At 33.9% G+C, this 19,992-nt stretch overlaps 1 protein-coding gene across 2 annotated transcripts in view; it reads right to left on the reverse strand.

The window, feature by feature from the left end:
- Positions 1 to 19,992, reverse strand: part of LOC107453368 (adhesion G protein-coupled receptor L1) — a 70,224-nt gene that overhangs the window by 29,446 nt on the left and 20,786 nt on the right. For both annotated transcript variants that reach the window (XM_016070179.4, XM_016070181.3), the window contains 6 exons: positions 16,327 to 16,390; positions 15,513 to 15,634; positions 12,901 to 13,004; positions 9,116 to 9,361; positions 5,266 to 5,389; positions 3,264 to 3,462 (listed from right to left, as the gene is read on the reverse strand). In XM_016070179.4, the coding sequence (XP_015925665.2) occupies positions 3,264 to 3,462; positions 5,266 to 5,389; positions 9,116 to 9,361; positions 12,901 to 13,004; positions 15,513 to 15,634; positions 16,327 to 16,390 (859 nt within the window). The remainder of the gene's footprint in view (positions 1 to 3,263; positions 3,463 to 5,265; positions 5,390 to 9,115; positions 9,362 to 12,900; positions 13,005 to 15,512; positions 15,635 to 16,326; positions 16,391 to 19,992) is intronic.

Here is a 19,992-nt window from a genome sequence, read left to right on the forward strand (position 1 = left end):
AGTGTCTCACAGTACACATCGGAGTCGATGGTTTTTCTGTGCTCGAGGAAATCGGATAACACCTCGCTGCTCCCCAATCGTCGAATTTTGCAAAGCGAACGCCATCCTTTCTTTATACGGACTGTCGCATCATTTGTAAGCCGCTTTTGATAAGAGCCTCTGCTCTTTCCTGCTCACGCGGGCACCCGCGCATGCTCCGATTTCAGTCAGAGACTCCAATCGCATCCCGAGATGTCTCGCTACGTTCTCCCATAGCGGAATATGCAAATATTTAACTGTTACGTTTTTACGTCGTTTCGTACCTTTTCATTTGATCACCCCTTGTACTTCTGTACGATTATATCATGAACGATGAATAAATTTATAGTATAAATTTTTTTTTTTTTATCGTGTCCATGGACAATTAAATGGCCTCGNTCAGAGACTCCAATCGCATCCCGAGATGTCTCGCTACGTTCTCCCATAGCGGAATATGCAAATATTTAACTGTTACGTTTTTACGTCGCTTCGTACCTTTTCATTACTTATCGTCCCATTTAACCCATTGATACACGAACTTAAACAAGTGCAAACCGGTTTCAGTGACGTAAGAACAATGCAGCTGTATAGTATCAACTGATAATTAAGATTTCACATAGAATCTTAGAGTACATCTAATAATTTGGTCAGGGACTGTATGTCTTCAAAACGTAATTATTCTATAGATATTTTCACATTTTTTTTATGTATATTTTTATTATTATGTGTTCATATTGTATTAAAAAATACAATAAATATCTTCTCAACTATCATTGAAACAATAAAATATTATTTCTAAAGATAATTTTTTATTGTTTTAATGATCGTTGAAACAACTTTTATTTCTGTTGCATGTAATTTTTTAGCAAATTTTAGATACTTCTGTATAGCTGTTTTCAAATCTGCAATCAGTTTCTTTCTCCAAGCAACTGACTTTTTTTTAAAATGACATTTTTCGTCTATTTTTTTTGTAGAAATCAACAAGTTTGAAACCATTATATATGACCGGGGATCGCATAAATTTTGCAGCAAACTTTTAGAGGAGTTCAGACACGTCATTAAGATTAAAATTATGTAGGAACTCGAGCCTGGAAATGTCGTCATATGCCACCAATGGGTACTTCCTTACTATGAACAGTTTTTTTTGTGTGTGTGCTTTGTCATAATAGCAATGCCTCTCTAGCCACGTACGATAACAATTCCAGGCATGGGTACTTATGCAATTTTAATCCCGATGATGTGCTCCAACTCCCCTAATAGTTTGTCGCAATTTTCACGCAACCCCCTGTCATGCATTAAGTTTTTAAATTTGTACATTTCGATTAATAATTAAAAAAAAGAAAAAAAACGGAATAAAAAAAAACAGAATAAAAATGTCATTTAAAAAAAATGTAGCTGTAGGAGCGAAACTAATTTCATATTTAAAATCCCCACACCCAAATTAGACAAGAAAAAGTATTCTTGAAATTCTATTCTTGAAATTCTATTCTTGAAAACTATTCTTGAAAAAGTTTTCTTGAAAAGTATTCTTTTAAATGTAACAAAAAATTTGTTCCCCAGTGTTATCTTTGGATAAATAAATCTTATAATTATATGCAAAAAGTTTTCAATTAACTTAAAAAAATTTCCTAAGATATGACGAATAATACGTTAAAAGGGAAATTAATATTAGGGACCCAAAATTTCGACCGCTCTCCATTTTTGAGGTTGTTACTGCTCCCATAATTTAATATTAAAAAATCTAAATCTGCTAAAAAAGTCATGTTTATTTAAAAAGAATTTTGTCATTTAATTAATAGTTAATTAACATTTTTAAAATGAAAACGTTGAAAGAAAAGTCGACTTTTATATATTCAATGTGTTATATTAAAACACCCCAAATTTAAAAAGTAAAAATTTTTTTTTAATATTACCCTTGTATATTAAGGGTAGTCATTCGTATAAGATTTTTTTTTAATATTATATTTTGATCTAAGGCAGATTTTTCAATTAGTTTATACACAATATGTCAGGGAAAAAATACAATTTTTTTTTAAAAAAAAAGCATGAAATATTTATATAAATTTAAATTCGGAACTTATTGCGACATTATTAACAAACAGATTTGATACAGGGTAAAAATTCTAAATTAGACACATAAGTTTATAATAAGAAAATTCAAAATCTTATAAATTATAACTAGAAAATGATTAAGCTTTAAAAGAAATAGTTCTGACACCTTGTTATTCCTTCAATTCAATTTAATCATTCTTTTTGGTTTTCATTCTAGCATTTTCCAACAGCTTTAAAAAGTAATCCTCTAAATCAAATAAAAATAGCTTGAAATCGCCTTACAATGTTTCGAAGTGAGCCGACCTGGTGGTCAAGTGGTTAGCGTGCCTGACTGCGGAGCCTGATCAGGTCATGGATGTTTCTTTCTCTCTGAGTTCTATGTCCTTTCTCCTTTGTGTGAATGTGACCTGTCAACGGGTTTGTGGTTGTGTGACGTGGGCGACCCTGCTCCACCTCCGTGGCTTCGCCACAGCTGCCCACTGTTTAACGAGAAGAGAGTAGCAGTTCTGGCATTTCTGTGGTTAATGTGGTAACAGACTTATATGGTTTTGAAAAAGGTTTACTTATTAAACAAGGAAAATATTTACTTGTGACGAATTCATTAAAAGATAAATATAATTTATTATTTTAACATAGGTGTATAATTTAAATAGATATCGGTCACTAGACGATGTCACTTTAAAGTTGGCGAAAAATTTGTTGTTAAACAAGTTTGGAGACGCTATGATGGATGAAAGACGAGCGCATGCGTCGGCTCAAAAGCCTTTGGCGCTTTTCTTGTCATACAGAGGGACCTTGCTTGCCCCTGCTACGCATCGGAGAAGCTAGACTTCTTCTCGCATTATATATTCTTTGCCCCAAGTGCCCGCCATTAAAAAAATGTTTCGAAGTGTTTTAATGAATAAAAATCAAATTGCAATATTTTCGAACTTTCCACCATCAACCTACACCACATTCGGGGAATGGAATCCACAGCAGAAGGACTTGGAGTACCATCTGTGGGAAACTTTTTGAACTAAAACCCGGAACAGTGGAAGAAATATGTCTCGTGAATTTCTTTTGCTAGAATAATTTTTATAGCTGTGACCGTTTTCCTGTTATAAAGTTTTGAAATCTTATCGGTCTAATTAAGGACGTCTTGTAAGTTGGTTTGTGTTCCATATAATCTTAAAATATCATTTTAATTATCTTACTCATTTTCTTCTTTTAGAAAGTCACCAACACGTCTGTAAAGCACTCCTACAGCTGTGTTGTAGTCATTACAAACTAAGTAAGGCCGTCTCCAATTTAAATTAGCAGGTACAATGAGAGAACTGTCTATTCCTTTAACCTTTTGTGGAAAAACTATTTGATCAGCCTCTTTTTCTTCATTCATGATAAATGTTTGAAGGTCTAAGAAAAAATTGTTATTTTTATTCAACACTTCTTTAGAAGATACAGTAATATAATAATTTTCAATAAATTTTTTATGTAAATATTGGCGTTGCATTAAATGGAAGCATGCTTTGTGATAACCTTTGACTTCCCATACAATAATATACTATTTTCACTACTGTTGTGAGCTTGCAACAGTTATGCAAGACTGTTAGGATAAGTTTAGCCTATCTTTAAACAGCGCCCTCTTTGTTAATTCTGAAAATAACAGATAGCTTCAATATGAAGAAAGGCTGCAATTAAGGGAAAACAAAAAGCGTTTGTTATTCCTACGCTGTATTATCTGGACTCATAAAAATTCGCCAAAATTGAAAATTATTCTTTGATCTTGATAATTTTTATCTATTGTAGGTGGAAAAAACCACCAAAATTAGTGATTTTTAAAAATTGCGATAGCTGTTAAGACATTTAAATTATTTGACCGTTCTGTAGCATACATAATTCTTCTCAGCTGGATAGTAAATATAAAAAATTATAGTTTTGTCTCAATTGCAAGGCACTTAAACTGTGGCTTTTCTTTTTCTTTTTCTTGGCAAAAACCTTCAAAAAACACCGTCAACAAAATAGTTTTAAAACATGACGTTTACAATAGATGTCACCGAACATGACAATAGATTGCTATGATAATTGATGAACTGATGTGACAATCGATTATTATTTTATTTTATAACCGTCGTTGAACGGCCGACCCAATTTTCGGGTTTACAACTAGTGTTCAACTTCGCGGCCTTGTAATTTTGAACCCAATCCAGAAGACAAGGGCACTCCTAGATCAAGTATTGGGGGAAATTTACCTTCGTGGAGGACTTTTCGATGGAACTAACCCACATTTGCGTAACATGAAGAGGAAGACCACGAGAACCTCCACGGTTAGCCTGACGGCAAGTTGACTCTAACCCATAATCCGTCTACAACTGGGGATATTTCACGTCTGCACTGTGGTCTGTGCTTGCCGGGCGCGGAATTCGAATGACAATTATACATGACAATTGATAGACATGACAATAATTTTCATCGGGTTTTATTTTTTGCCCGTTAGTAACAAATTTACTAACTTTCCACTACTGTTCTAACTAAATTATTGGAACTTTATTTTACAGATCGTTGCTATCCTCCATTTTTTGATGGTCAAGAATTCTATCATAAGAAAGTAATGTTTTTCTAAGACGGTATGATTTGGTGTCCGATGCTCTAACCAAGAGTTGAGTAGCCCATTCGCTAGAGAATCGGACTTCGGTCCTGAGGCGTTGGATTTTGATCCTCGGAAGCAGCTATGACCCACCGTGTACGTGCGATATACGTACTCGTAAAATTCTGCGGAATCGAAAGTCCTGTAGGTGGTTGCTGTGCAATACCATTGGTACAGGGTTCAGAATTTTATTTCCTTCCCCTTCAAACCTATGTCTAAATTGTAGAAACGGCCTTTTGTAGTGGTTCTGGACATTCAGCGCTAAGCCACACTTTCACCTTAGCGGTTCTCGCTTATCAAATGAAAAGCGCTCCTTCCCGACTTAATTCACAATGCTGATGGCTGGCGAGGTGAGCTTCTCCAAGCATCATTAGAAACAACAATTCAACTTAGTTTATAGTTATTAATTAATTATTGCATTTTGGGTTAGCCTTTTGAACTATATGACGATCCACTAAGTACGTGAAAATCCGATCATTAGAACGAAAAATATCCAAGTATTTTTTCTTTGTCTACAACACTTTTTTGGTTTACTTTGGTCTTTTGGTAATAGTATTGAAAGAAAATACTACCTATATTTTGGGCTTGAACTGTAAATTGAAGTTGACCCTCGGAATTTCTTTTAATGCAGCTAAGGTGACTTCCAATGATTGTTACAATTTGAAGAATCTTGCTTGCAGCTCGGGTTTGATGATTCTATGTTAATAAAAATCCTTTATTTTTTTCAGAAAATTAAAACGAAATAAAGTAATTTTCAAAGATTTCAGAAAATGTTTAATTTTAGTATTTGGTGACACCAACAGATGTAGTCATTGAAATGCTTAGTAGAACTTCACCATATGTAATAAGTTTCCGGGAACAAAACCAAAAAAAGGATGAAAAAAACTATTTTAAGTATAAAGACAAAACACAATCGAAAGTATAAAAACAAAACACAGTCAAAAATATAAACACAAGCCACTACCTAAAGTATAACACAATCAGCAACAAAACACAGTCAAAAACAAAACACAGTCAAAAATATAAACACAAAGCACTACCTAAAGTATAAACACGAAACACAGTCAAAAGTGTAAACACAAAATAGATTCGTGCTTGTCACAAAATAGTTTTAACAGAAAAATGAATAATTTTATTTTATACTCATTTACCGATGCTCAAATAGCGTTGGTATAGTTCGTTCACCAGGAGTTGGCGCAAGACTCCGCCTTCATCACGTGGTATCCGGTGATACTATTTCTCTATTTTTGGGAGAAGGATGTGAACAATTCTGGACAAGGTTGCTATTCGGTGATGTTGTTGTTGTTGTTGTTCATTTACGTTGCACTGAAGCTACACAATGGGCTAATGGCGACGGTCTGGGAAACATCCCTTAGGATGATCCGAAGACATGCCATCACAATTTTGATCCTCTGCAGAGGGGATGGCACCCCCGCTTCGGTAGCCCAACAACCTGCACGTGAAGTCGAGCACTTTACGGTAGAACAGTTTAACGAGGACCAATACTGCACACCCTCGGTCCCCACGCAGACTGATCCAAGTGTTCACCCACCCGCACACTGACCGTAGCCAGTGATGCCTGACTTCGGTGATCTGCTGGGAGCCGTGTCTTAACGATCAGTCCACTGCGGGACGCTATTCGGTGATCGTATGACAAATATTTATTTCGCAATCTTTATGCGCATTTTTTTTAACATGAAATATTTCATAAATTTGATATTTCTTTCTTTTGGGTGAATAGTTTGTCTTTTTTGAGACATTTTGCTGCAATATATTTAATTAGCTAAAGTAACGAATGTATTAATAGCAGATGATAAAGTGAAGTAAGTGACTGAAAAAGAATACACTGATTGCGTTTGGCGCGCATTAAGGTTTGTCTCAATTTCAAGCACGGAGACTTTTCTCCTCTTACTCGCACACCGAAATGAACTCAAGAAGTGGAGCCGAGCGCCAACTTCTGGTGAACGAACTACAGTAATATTTGAACAAAGTGTCCTATATGGTGTTACAGTGGCGTGGAAAGAGCCAAAAAGCTATCGAAATTTAACGAATAATTTTTGCCAAAAGCAGGACTGAAAATACCAAAACCTGTTTGATTATGGGATAAGAAAAAAAGAGTTAAAAGGCGATTATTGGAAACGAAAAATATTATGGAAATGTGACGAATCTCTCGTGAAGTAGGAAAAGAAAATTGATACCAGGTAGACTGCCTTTTCAAATGTGCCTTTAGCCTTTCAACTCTAAGGATTATCTTCTGCCACAAAAAATCGTACTAATAAGAATTATTCTGCGTTAGAAGCATCCATTTTAAGCGAGAAATAAATAAAAAACAACTTACACATAGGGAAAATAAATTTTTTTTTATATGATAACTGCGTGAAAAACATTTAATTAAGTAATTGGAAAAATTATTCGTATAACTTGATTTTATGTAAGTTTCTCCATTTGCTATTCAGCAGAGAGATTTTTCACTTTTACGCAGCAAACATGTAGGTTCTGCGTTCAGATTGTTCTGTGGTAATAATTACGATGAGCAGCTACTAGAACACTGGATGCTGCCTGAAATTCTTTCTATTGTCTTTTTTTCTTAATTCTCTTGACTTGTTTGAATATGAGTGTGTTTGATTTTTATTCAATCTTAGTTAATCAATTTAATTTCCCTTAAGTTTTATTTATGGTGTTTTGCTTACACATTATGGGCGTTTGACGTGTTAACTGTTGATTTTTAAGATAATCAAGTTCTTGCAATTTTTCTCAAAATAGACCTTTTATTTGGGAATTTCTACAAAATTCCAAGTATAAATAAGGGAGGACCAACTTCTAAAGAATGAAGAGCAAAGTTTTCAAAGGCCCAGTCAGTTAAACATTTATTTTTATTTATTTGATTTTTATGCATGTGAAGCGACAGATAAAAGCAATTTAATCGCAAATAGTTTTCATTTAGGAAACACCAAAAAGCAACTACACAACAATAACAGAGAACCAGCAGTTAATGTAAACATTCCAAGGAATCTGAAAAGCTGGAAAAAACAAACAGAACTCAAAAGTACTTCTCTAATAAAAATATCCAACCAACCAATATAAACCACTGCTGGGCAACCTGTCAATTATTGATCACGATGCTGGTCAAACATTGTACTAATTGTCATAAAAAGACAAGGAGATAAGTTGTTCCTAAGATGTTAATTACATTATATTTACTTTTTTTGTAGATGTTTTCTTTAACATTTAGCGAAACAATTCAAATGCCCGGTTGTGCCTCTGTTCATTATTCCTTACCAGTAATTGTAATTTTGTAAATTATAACACGAAAAGTACAGTTGAACGCTGTTTGATATATGTTGGCTCAGTGGTTAAGGAACTGAATTATTAATGAGAAGAACCGGGTTTCAATCCCCGATTGTGGCTTGCAGCTCACCCATCTTCAGATCAATGGGTACTAGCTTGTCTGAGAAGGGTCAAATCACGCTTGAAATTAGAGCTAGAGGGTAGTAAGTTGTTTTTATTTTATTTATTCATTTAAAATCATTGGCTTAATTTTGTTTTTTTAAAGAGCAGAGGTGTGCCGCATTGATGATCTGTTAAGAAAAGAAAATCAATTAAAAATCAACCAATAAACAGCTCTATATAAACCTCATTTCTAATTTCTTGAAATGGAGTTAGTTAATCCTTTCAAGGCAGCAAATAAAACTGCCTCACATATTCTTGACAAATTATACTTCTGGGGGTACTGAAATGGAGATTGATCGTTCTCTGGTATAGGTCAAAATTACGATCTGTGGATGAATGAATAGATGTATGAATGAGTTCGCCATAAAAAACGGATGTGACGTATGGGTGCGGCAGAAGTCGAATTCTTGGCCATAGATGGTGCCACTGGAAAACAAGAACAACTTGCTGTAATGGTCTACGATAACAACAACAACTTATTTTATACAATAATACAAACCTTTAAAATTGCAATCTCATAAACAATGTAGTTTTTAATCAACCACTTTTTTTATTTTGAAAAAATGTTAAGTTAAAGCAAATTGATTCATTGTGAATATGCAAACGATAACCGCAATTCTTTTTGGTTTTCTTGACTAAAATTTTGATTGAAATTTTCTGGTTCGCAAAAGTTTAAATCGGGACGTCACTTCTGAACTTCAACAGCTGTGAAGAATATCATAATTTGCTGGGCACCTTGACTGTTTCCAAAAATTGATTTCAATGATTGCAATTTTATTGAAAAAATTGTTATAAGTTTCTATGCTATTGTATGTCTCCGTTTGTAAAGCATTCTTGTGAAAAAAATATAATAAAACCTACTATCAGAGCTCATAGTTCTGATAGTAAGCTTTCAAGGAATTAATTATTATATGCTTATAAGTTCTGAGATTTCCAAAACCCTAAAGGAATTATGAATTATTATATGCTTACCACAGGCAAAACTGACCAAGCATCTTTGGTCTCATCTCTTAATATATTGCTCATGGATGACACCATAGAATGAGTAAAGACATAAGATTTATTTTCTCTTGTATATTTTATCTGCGTCGAAAATAAATGCATAATTTTTGTTGAAAGTTTCACCAAAGCTGTTATATCCCCATGAGACATATTTTGTTTCTTTGTTTCTTCAGCTAACTTAGCTGATATATCGACTGCATCTTTTCCATCATCAACCTAATAAAAGAAATATTTATTTTTATAATTGAAAACAAATATATAACCGGGGTGCTTCAAAATAGTAAAGGCCGGTATACATAAAGAAAAAATGGAGTTGCAAACACTCGCTATAGAGAGGGTTGCAAATTACACGCAATATATACAACAAACAAATATTATTGTACATAAATTTAACTTTTTTGAATTTTTACGCGTTATACATTTATGACCACTACAGGAGAAAGTTAAAGGGTTGCCCAGACACCTAGAGACACACAACGACGATGCATGGAATGGCATACAGGATGATATACAGGATGCCCAACGGAGGACAGATTGATTTAAAATCTCTCGCAAAGAGTGATAGAAAAAAAACAGTGTGTTTATTCTGAAGGCAGCAAAAAATGTATGCATATTTTAGAATTTAGTTACAAATTTACAAACGGATGACTTTGCACGTTTTACAGAGCTCTTGAAAAGAATACAAATGCCAGAGGTCTATAATCTAACCAGTAATAATTCAGTTCCAGAAATACATTATGTTCAATACAAGGTATAAACATTTTAATCGGGTGCAAAAAATCTTGTTTCACTTTGTAACGGGAAAACTGACCACTCCTAGTTAACGGTGGCTTGCGGTGCAATCTGTTAGAAGCTTTTGTAAATCAATTCCGAAATTTCTGCAGATTTTTACAGCTTTCACAGTAAACGTACCATTTGTTTCATTTCTCTATTTGCTTTTGTTTCTGAGATTTTTGAAATCAGTCTGTCTGCTGTATATATCAAACACATCCTGCAAACTTTGTGGAGTAAAAGCTATTCAAATTTGGTGTTGAAAAACTCAAAAATTGTGTAAATGATTACTTTATTTTAAGTTAATACCGAATCGAGTGTTCTTTTACACTTTAAAGAGAGCAGTCAAATCTTAACACTGATAATTGGTAAAGCTTATACCAATCTGCATCTCGCTGGTAAAAAAATTCTTTTTCCGGTAAGACAGGTTTTAAACACATAACAAATGCTTTTGAACTCTTATTAGAAGCTTAAAATTAAAAGTGAAAACTGTGCCATTTCAAGGTAGTGACAACATGGCGCCCAAAATGGCGGTTTGTTTACATGAAGTGTACTGATGAAATGTGAACTCTTTTTAATGGATTGAATTGACAGACTTGTCATAGCCTATTTATTACCAAATAAGTTTCAAAACTCTTCATTCAGTGATCGATAAAAAATATTGATTGTGGTCGATGATTTGCCTAGTAATTTCAATCTTTTCTGTTGGATTGATTTGTCAAACCACTCATATAAACTGTTACATAATATATGTATGTTTTAGTTGTATAATATTGATATTTATGCTCTTATAAATCTGTCAGTAGCATTAAATAATTATACAATATTTAACTTCTATTCAAATCAGTTTTGTTCGAATTTATATTTCACTGCTTGGCAATTAGTAAGGAACAGCTGATTTATGCAAAGTAGCATTATTGACAGCCGACCAATAACAGTAAAATCAAGTGTAGAGGGCGTGGTAGAGCAGTACCCGTTATCTATATAAAAGGAAGTGCACACAATTTTTTCGTACATTCGAAAATTCATAATGTTAGATATTTGACCAAAATAGCACCATAGGTCGTTGAACTTATTTCTGTTAAATTCAGTGTGGTGTTGCTATAATTAAGTGCAAAGGGTTAGCAAGATATCATTTGAGTTTTTACGATAGTGGACGAGCAGTCAGACGACGGGAAGCAGGTCAAAATGTCATCACTGTGTCCTCAGTAATGAGAACGTCAAAAAGTGTCCTCTCCCGATTAAAAAAGACCGCTGAAGGTGGAAATGCTGTGTGTTAGCATGCCGATGGTCGTTGTAGAAACACCATGCCTCCAGACGAACGATACGTATCTCCAGTAGCGAATAGAAGCAGAAATGTCACTCTTAGGCAGATAGTTATAAACCTTGCAACCACAACTGGTACACATGTATGCTCCTAGAATCATCTCGCGGCGATAAAATCAAGTTGATTTGCATGCATGGAAACCTGTTCGATGCATCCTGCTTTAAGCACGCCATCGCCGAGTAAGATTAAGTTGGTGTAAGGAACGTATTGGTTGGGGTAATCAGTAAATGTTCAGAGAAATGTTCTTCGACGAATCCCGATTCACTATGGGTTCTGGCTACCAGTTAGTGTGGAGAGAAAGATGGAGGGGGGAACTTGTTATGCACTATAATGGGTTCATGAATGTTATCGGTATGACCCAGATGTTCCGGTATGAGCAAGCATCAACTTTAATTGCTGAACACCTCTTCACATCTTTGAGCGAGGTAACGTTACATCGCAGCGGTATTGCAAAGAGTCTATTCTGGATCTTGTTTATCTTTTTATGGATGTGGTAGGTTCAGACTTCTGTTTATGGATGACAATGCGTGGCCAGACAGGTGCTCTGAGGTATCGGACGCTCTAGAAATTAAAGATATTGACAGTATGCAATGGTCTGTGTACTCCTCTGACCTAAATCCTATAGAGTATGCCTAGGTTGCCCATGGCAGGTGTATTTCACAAAGAACACACCCTTTCAAACCCTGCAACAGCTGAAGACCGCCTTGAGAGAGGAATGGGACAATATCCCACAAGCACTATTCGATAGTTAAGTGGACAGCATAAATAACAGATACAACATGTACATTAGTGTCGGGGTAATCACTTATCTTACTGAGATACTCATTTCTGTTTCATTCTAGTAATAAGACCAACTTTTTATGGCTGTTTGGAAATCATCCTATGAGCATCTTTTCGTATTTTTAATTTATTATTTTTCAATAGGTTGATATCTGAACTATTTTGCATAATAATAAATGCAAAATGTCTCTAATAAATATGCACTTAATTTCATTTCATCAATCAACGTCTATTGTTAATTATTTCGAAAAATTTAACTATTTCAAAGCAATTGTCAAGCAGTGTAATATTCTTTCTGCGTTGTGTGTATGCTTGATTAGCAAACTAATTTTGTTTTAAGAAATATTGCTCCTAAATTTATGATTTTTGCTTTATATTGTATCGTAAAAACAACTTTTCTTTTGTGTATTATATTTTACAGTGATTCTAAATGTTAGTGTTATTGATTAACAAGCATGGTGGAGGCTACTTTTAACCAAATCGAATATTCTTGGTGTAATATGTGAAACACCGCTTTGATGTAAAGTAGTTGCAATGCAACCATTTTTGGCGTTCAGACACACGGAAGTTTTTATCTTACTTCAATCAATATAATACTGTTTGTTATTATAAGGCAAAAGTAGGCAAAGCGCTCTCTATTTTTAGAAGCGTTTTATAAGTTTCTCTCTCTCACTTTAATCTATATCGGAAAATGTAATGCAGTTATATATTTATGTAAGTGTGAGCCAATTGTCAAAAGCGCATTATGAGTTTTTCTCACTTTGATTTACAACACAAAATGCAATAGAGTTTGCTGTGATCCAAACTTTTTATTATTATCTCTTTTTTCAGTTTAGAGCAGAAAATGTTGATATGGATGTAATATAATTTTACTTACGTTATCTTCTAAATCTTTAATCCAAACATGGCTACACTCTTGGATATCCGGTTTTGGAGGTGTGAATTTTAAGTTTGTTGCATTACAAAACCACTGTGCGTATCCTAATTATAGAATTAATCTAAAATGAGACGTCTTTTCTTTTTTAGATTTCATTTCGATCAAAAATATTTTTCAAATAGTGAACAAATACATATAACTAAAGACTGTAAAAAGACACGCGTGTTTTTAGTTGTGTAATAAAGATAATTATATTTCAATTTTTAGATTTCAGTGAACAGTATTGAATAAGTTTATAATGCATAATTTCTATAGTTCGTTTACCAGGAGTTGGCACTTGGCTCCGCCTTCATCACGTGGTATCCGACGATACTATTTCGTTATTTTTGGGAGAAGGAGGTGAACAATTCAGAATAAGGTTGATATTTGGCGATCGCATGACAAATATATTTATTTCGCTATCTTTATGTGCATTTTTTTTAACATTAAATGCTTCATAAATAAGATGATTTTTCTCTCTTTTGAGTGAATCGTTAGTCCTTTTTGCAACATTTTGCAGGGATAACAGCAGTTTTTAAATTTAAAATATATTTAATTAGCTAGAGTAACGAAAGTTATAATAGAATTCATTGTTTGCGTTTGGGCTGTCTTAATTTCAGGCGCGGAGGTGTTTCTCCTCTTACTCCCACGTTGAAATGAACTCAGCGTCCGAGGAGGTGGAGCCAAATGCCAACTCCTGATGAACGAACAATATATGTATGGGCCATTTTTGAAATGAAAAGGCACTTAGAAACATATTTCGTAAAAAAATAACGGAATAACTATTAATAACATTTTTATCTGCAATTGAATGTTTCTTGTCCATAAAACTTAAAACATCAGTGCACTTTTTGATTTGGATCATAAAATAAAAAAAATCAAAACATTAACTTAAATCTGCATTATGTTTTCCTTTGTTATGTAAGTTCAAAAGCGAAATCCCTAAAATTTCTTTTTGTTAAATTTCATAGGAAAATAAAGCTTAATAAAAGGAAGGTAACAAACGGGAAAAGAGTAACAGAGGGAAAAGCTGTCAGAACTAAACTTTAAATATTCTTGCATTGTAAATTACAGAATTTTACTCATGTAAATAATGATATCTACCTATTTTTCTTTTCATAAATTTAATATTTAATGAAATACTCTTTTAAAAATCAATAAATAATGTTACAATGAACGTGGTAACCGAGTGGAAAAGTTACAGAAAGGAAAAAAGAAACTGCAAGTCAATTTACTTGGACAGGTTCAATCAAAAAGGAAAAAAAAATGCTTTTATAAAACTGAAAAACTTAGTTTGATCTTGCCATAAAATAATCAAATGATTATTAAAACAATAAATCTAAAACGATAATGCTGGTAACTGAGGGAAAAAGAATAAAACAGCTATACTTTGTCAAAGTTTTACTTCCTTAGACAATTTTTGACAATTAATGACAATTTTTAAAATGTATTATAGGCTTAATGGATAAGACGTACGATAATTACAATTACTACCGGCATTGAAAAGCCGACCTAATTCTGAGTTGACGACTATCAATGTTAAACTTCGTAGCCTTATAATTTTGAACCCAATCCAGAAGACAAGGAAACTCCTAGATCAAACGTTGGGACAAATTAGCCTTCTTGAAAGATTTTTTGGTGGAACTAACCCGCATTTGCTTTACGTGAAGTGAAAAATCACTAAAACCTCCAGTTATTAGCCTAATGATAAGGGGATTCTAATCTATGATCCCCCTGCCCCTGACAATATTTTATGTTAGCACTCCGGTTAATGCGAACCTGGAGCAGAATTCGTATCGACCAGCTAACTCTCCATCCTCTGAGCTATCACGGATCAGGATTACAATATTTAATAACCGTCGTTGAACAGCCGACCGAATTTTTTTTCAGTTTACGGCTACCAATGTTCAACTCCATAGCATTGTAATTTTGAACCCAATCCAGAAGACAAGGGAACTCCTGGATCAAGTATTGGGAGAAATTTGCCTCCGCGGAGGACTTTTTGATTGAACTAATCGCATTTGAGTTACATGGAGATTAAAACCACGAAAACAGCCCACGGTTAGCCTGATGGCAAGGGGACTCTAACCCATGATCCATCTACCACTGATGATGTTTTACGTCAGCACTGTGTTCAGTGCGAGCCGGGTGTGGAATTCGAATAAACCAGCCTTTGACGAGATTCGAAGCCGGTTCACCTCAATGGGAGGCAAGCGCTCTATCCCCTGAGCTAACACAGCTCAGGATTAACAATATTTTATATCCGTCGTTTAATAGCCGACCCAATTTCGGGTTTACGACTACTAATGTTCAACTCCGTTGCCTTGTAATTTTGAACCACTCCAGAAGACGAGGAAACTCCTGGATCTGTACCCCCAGAGGTATTAATTTGTTATGGGAACATGGAGGACTTTGCGACTCAACAGCGTGCATCAGTCACCATTTACTATACGGGGAGTCTTCGGCCTGCTGGGATCGAACCCACGAACTCTTGGGCCCAATGGCCTACCAACCAGGCTATCCCGGCCTAGGATTAACAATAAAAATAAATCTTAATTCAGATTTAATCTCACCAGTCATTCCTTCAGGGCAACTTTCATTTGCTGTTGCACCAGCTGCTGTAGGTGGCCAATCAATTTCAGCTTCCCGTGTTCCGTTACAAAACTGTGTGTTATTTGTATTTGTGGTTGTTGGGCTGAAAATATCAATACTTAATTAGTACTATTATAATTAGAAACGTTTAATTTAGTTTTTTACTTCTTAAAAAGGTGATGATTGATCTGTTCTCAAAGAACAGTTTTTAGCTCTCTAATGGGTATTTTCTTTTTATTTCAAGCTATCCGCCCTCGAATAATCAGTTGGTCTACCCTCAAGAACCTACAGCTGCTTCTTACATCTTTTGTGATTTTTTTTTTCTCATCATGAATATCAATAACGAGACAGTAGTTTCATACCTTATTTTACTTTCTGGAATAATTCAAAATACTTAAATACATGATATATTGCATTAAAAGAGTTTAAATATTTTTTTTAAAATTTTAAATATTAAAAATATCGTAAACATTTTTGACTCTGAATCACAATTTTCAAATTTATAATTTATCTGTAGTATCAGAGCAGAAGAGTATGAAATCAATCGCACCTTCTGGCAGTAGCGATCTCATCATAAATGCCAATAATGAAATACTTTGATACCCTGTTTTACCTTTTGGGTCCATTCAAAACATTTAGGAAGAACTGGAAATTCCTTTATTATTTAAAATAGCGAGGCCTTAAAATTTATTGACCTTGTCTCAGAATATTGTATAAAGTCACATTTTGAAGGACAATTATAGTTGTTCATTATTAAAAGAGCTTGTCTAATTTGTGAAACAAAAGATTTCTTACCTTGAAGTAGATATTGTTGTGACTTCTTTTGTAGATTTATAAAAACCTGGACCCAAAGTTTTGCCTGAAATAACATTCTTGAATTACTTTAATTGGAAATCACTTTGAATTGAGTTTTCTACAAGAGTTTCGTTCAACTGCCCACCCGATTCTGAGTTAACGACTGTCACTGTTCCGTAGCCATTTAATTTTGAACTCAACCCAGAAGACAAGGGAACTCCTGGATCAAGCATCAGGACAAACTAGCTTTTGAGGAGGACTTTTTGTTGGAACTAACCAGCATTTACGTTAAATGGAGAGGAAAACCTCCCACCGTTAACCTGACGGCAAGGGGATTCTAATTCATTGAGGATATTTTACTTCAGCACTGTGATTGGTGTGAGCTGCAAGCAGAATTCCAGTTGATGAGAGACAGAAGAATCGAGCGATGCGTATTTGTTTATTTATTGGTACACATGCATGCAAGCTCATGTGCTCAATTACTTAAGTACGGCTTATAAGCCGTTGTCAAGTAGAAAGACAGATAGTGCAATTAAGAGAAAACAACACGGGGATACATCCAGGATTCCAGCGGGATTCGAACCCCTCTACCTCTACAGAACATTTGACGGGTGATACTGCTCTGCCCGGGAGGCCCTAAGTACTAAATGAGGATGGGAAGAATCGTAAGAAAGGTATGAAAAGTCAAAATGGTACTTTTGTACCGCATGAATCACTTAATACGCAAAATGAGAGGTCTCTCTGGCTGAGCTGTATCACCCACCAAACTCTGCGCAAAGCTGGTTCGAATCCTGCTGTTATCCTTGATGTATGTCCATGCTGTCCTTCTATATGACAAAGGCTTATAAGCCTTAATTGAGCACACAAGCCTGCAAATGTATGTTGTAACAAAAAATAAAGAAATAAAATAAAAGGAAGCGAGTTAATATCTTTTATTGAACAACAATTCATCGAGTATAATAAATCTCTTAACTTTAAAGACACAATTATTAACGATCTTATTGAATAAGTACTAAGTTTAAAAATTAAAAGTCCTGAATAGTGAAAGATCAATGATAAGTTCCTAAATCTTATATCGACAAGTACGATGTTAGAATTGGTGTTTTGGAAACTGAAATGTATCAGATGCGACAATATTGAGGATGCAAAAACTTAGCAATTTCAGTCAAAACGGAAGCAGATTACGAAGGCCTAAAAGAATTAGTAAGCTTAATTTTAAGAAATTTCGAACGTAATTATCATTGCTCATCGTGTATGCAATCATCAAGCAAAGACAAAGTGTTGCCCAATTGTTGCACAGTTCACAGCGATGCAAAGTCGTTTCAGTAGCAGCGAATAGAAAAGATCGACTAGTATTTTATCCCCATGACTTGACACGATCTATATTCATGAGTATTTTGTCCCAGGTAATAAACACTAGTAGGGGAGTGTCGGGTACTCCCGCCCACTGTTAATTTCATATGTATAGAATATTTTTTCAAGTCAATGGGCCATAAAGATTATTTTCAAAGTTTCAAGTATTTATGCAGCTGGTAACATGGTAAGCAATTGTTTTGAAAATATGTTGAATACAGTAGTCAAATTTTTTAAATTTCTATTTTTTTAAGTTAAACTATTCTTTTTTTGGTTTATACCTTTTGTATTATTTAATTAGATGATAAAACAATAGAAACATACAAAAATATTGATTATTACTCAATATTATACAGAAATATAAGCAAAACTCTTTGAGTGGGCGGGGCTACCCGACTCTCCCCTATTCCAAATAATTTAAACGTGAAAAAATCTACTTAATTTTGCTTGGTGAGAGATTGTAAAATATTTATTAGTCAAAACTAAAGCTATAGAGCGATTCGGAAAGAAGCTGATTTGATCAATGTTAGTGTCTGTTGAATATAACTCAAATTTCCTATTAACTAACTACAGGCACTTTTAAATAGCCTGAAAGCACCCTAATCACGACAATCTCAAATGCTTCATAATACATATTACTTATTTCAATATTCAGAGAATTCGATGTTTTATGTTAATGACACTTGATTATAGCTCGAATTTCCTATTAACTAACTCTAAGCACTATTAACGTTTCTTGCCCTAATTATGACAATCTCAAACGCTTCATTATACATATTTCAATATTCAGAGAATTCGATATAATTTTGGCGAACTCAATGGGCTTTTATGTTAATGACACTTGATTATAGCTAGAATTTCCTATTAACTAACTATAAACACTCTTAGATAGCCTGAAAACTTTTCTTGGCCCTAATCATAACAATCTCAAATGCTTCATAATACATATTACTTATTTCAATATTCAGAGAATTCAATCTAATTTTGGTGAACTCAATGTGCTTTTATGTGATAACTCAATTGATATAATTGTTTGTCCGTCACATGAATGTCTAAAAATGACCAACTTTACAGTATTGTTAACTTTAAGGCATTTATTATTGCAGGAGCTCTAGTAGGTCTGATGGTGATCTAGTTTACTTTAAGTACAAACATAACTTTAGAAATATCGCCATACAAATGAGTTCTGCTGAATTGGTTGTCATGTACAATGCAAAAAAAAAAAATAAATAAATAATGATAATTAATTCATAAATGAAATAAAATAATAATAGCATAAAAAGGAAACACACTGAATAACTTTCGATCGAATGATGGGATTTTCACGTATTAGGACTCAAACTTTACCCTTTCGACCCCACCGGGACATATATCACCTGCAGGCGAAAGCACCACTGGGGCATAAGTATCCAGCCTAAAAATACCGGTGGAACAGATAAGTTTCAGCCTCCCCCCCAATAACCCCTATAGTTAATTTTTTTTATTTGATTTTGGCAGAATATTGTTAATTTTATCTATTAAAGTCGTAATTTGTCTTTTTATTGGAAAATAAAAAACTGGTCTTGAAAGGGTAATGGTTCACGGGGGTGATATATGCTAATAATTTGTGCGGATAATATTATAAGTTACGAAATCAGATACATAAACTCACTTTCTCTGCATAAACATATTTTTTTTTTTTGTAGATTTGTCTGTCGCAATAGTTAAGTCAAGAGTCAATTTTACTTTTTGCTTATTTTGCTATAACTCAACATATTTTTGAGCGAATTGAAAAATGTTTGTCCGCAATTATAAAATTCGTTTATTCGTAGATAATTGCGTGCACAAAATAATTTTTAGCGTAATGTTTCTTTGTGTAAATCCTATTCATACTTAATTGAGCATTTTATTTCAGAATATACTGTTTTTTCACAATTAATTGGCCTATAAAAATATGACAATAATTAATAACATTAATATTGACATATTGGATACATAGAAACTATAATAAAGTTCTACTGACTCAAAATAAATTTGCTTCACTAGCACCGATTTAGAAATGCATCTGGAACTTGCGTCGAATTTATTTGCTCTTTCTCTACAGACGAAGTTTAATCTGTTCGATTAATCGATAGTTTCTATAATATGTGAAATAAGATATATTATTGATATATCATGTCAGTTAAACACCGAACTAAATAATAAATGCAAATTTAATAATTAAAAAATCTCAAAACTAACAAAAATTAACTGGGTAACAAATCGTAATCAATTCGAGATAAATATATGAAAATATAGACGTCATATTTTCCGAAAATATTTATGTATGAATAG

Source organism: Parasteatoda tepidariorum, chromosome X2 (genome assembly GCF_043381705.1).
Source record: "Parasteatoda tepidariorum isolate YZ-2023 chromosome X2, CAS_Ptep_4.0, whole genome shotgun sequence".
Classification (NCBI taxonomy): domain Eukaryota; kingdom Metazoa; phylum Arthropoda; class Arachnida; order Araneae; family Theridiidae; genus Parasteatoda; species Parasteatoda tepidariorum.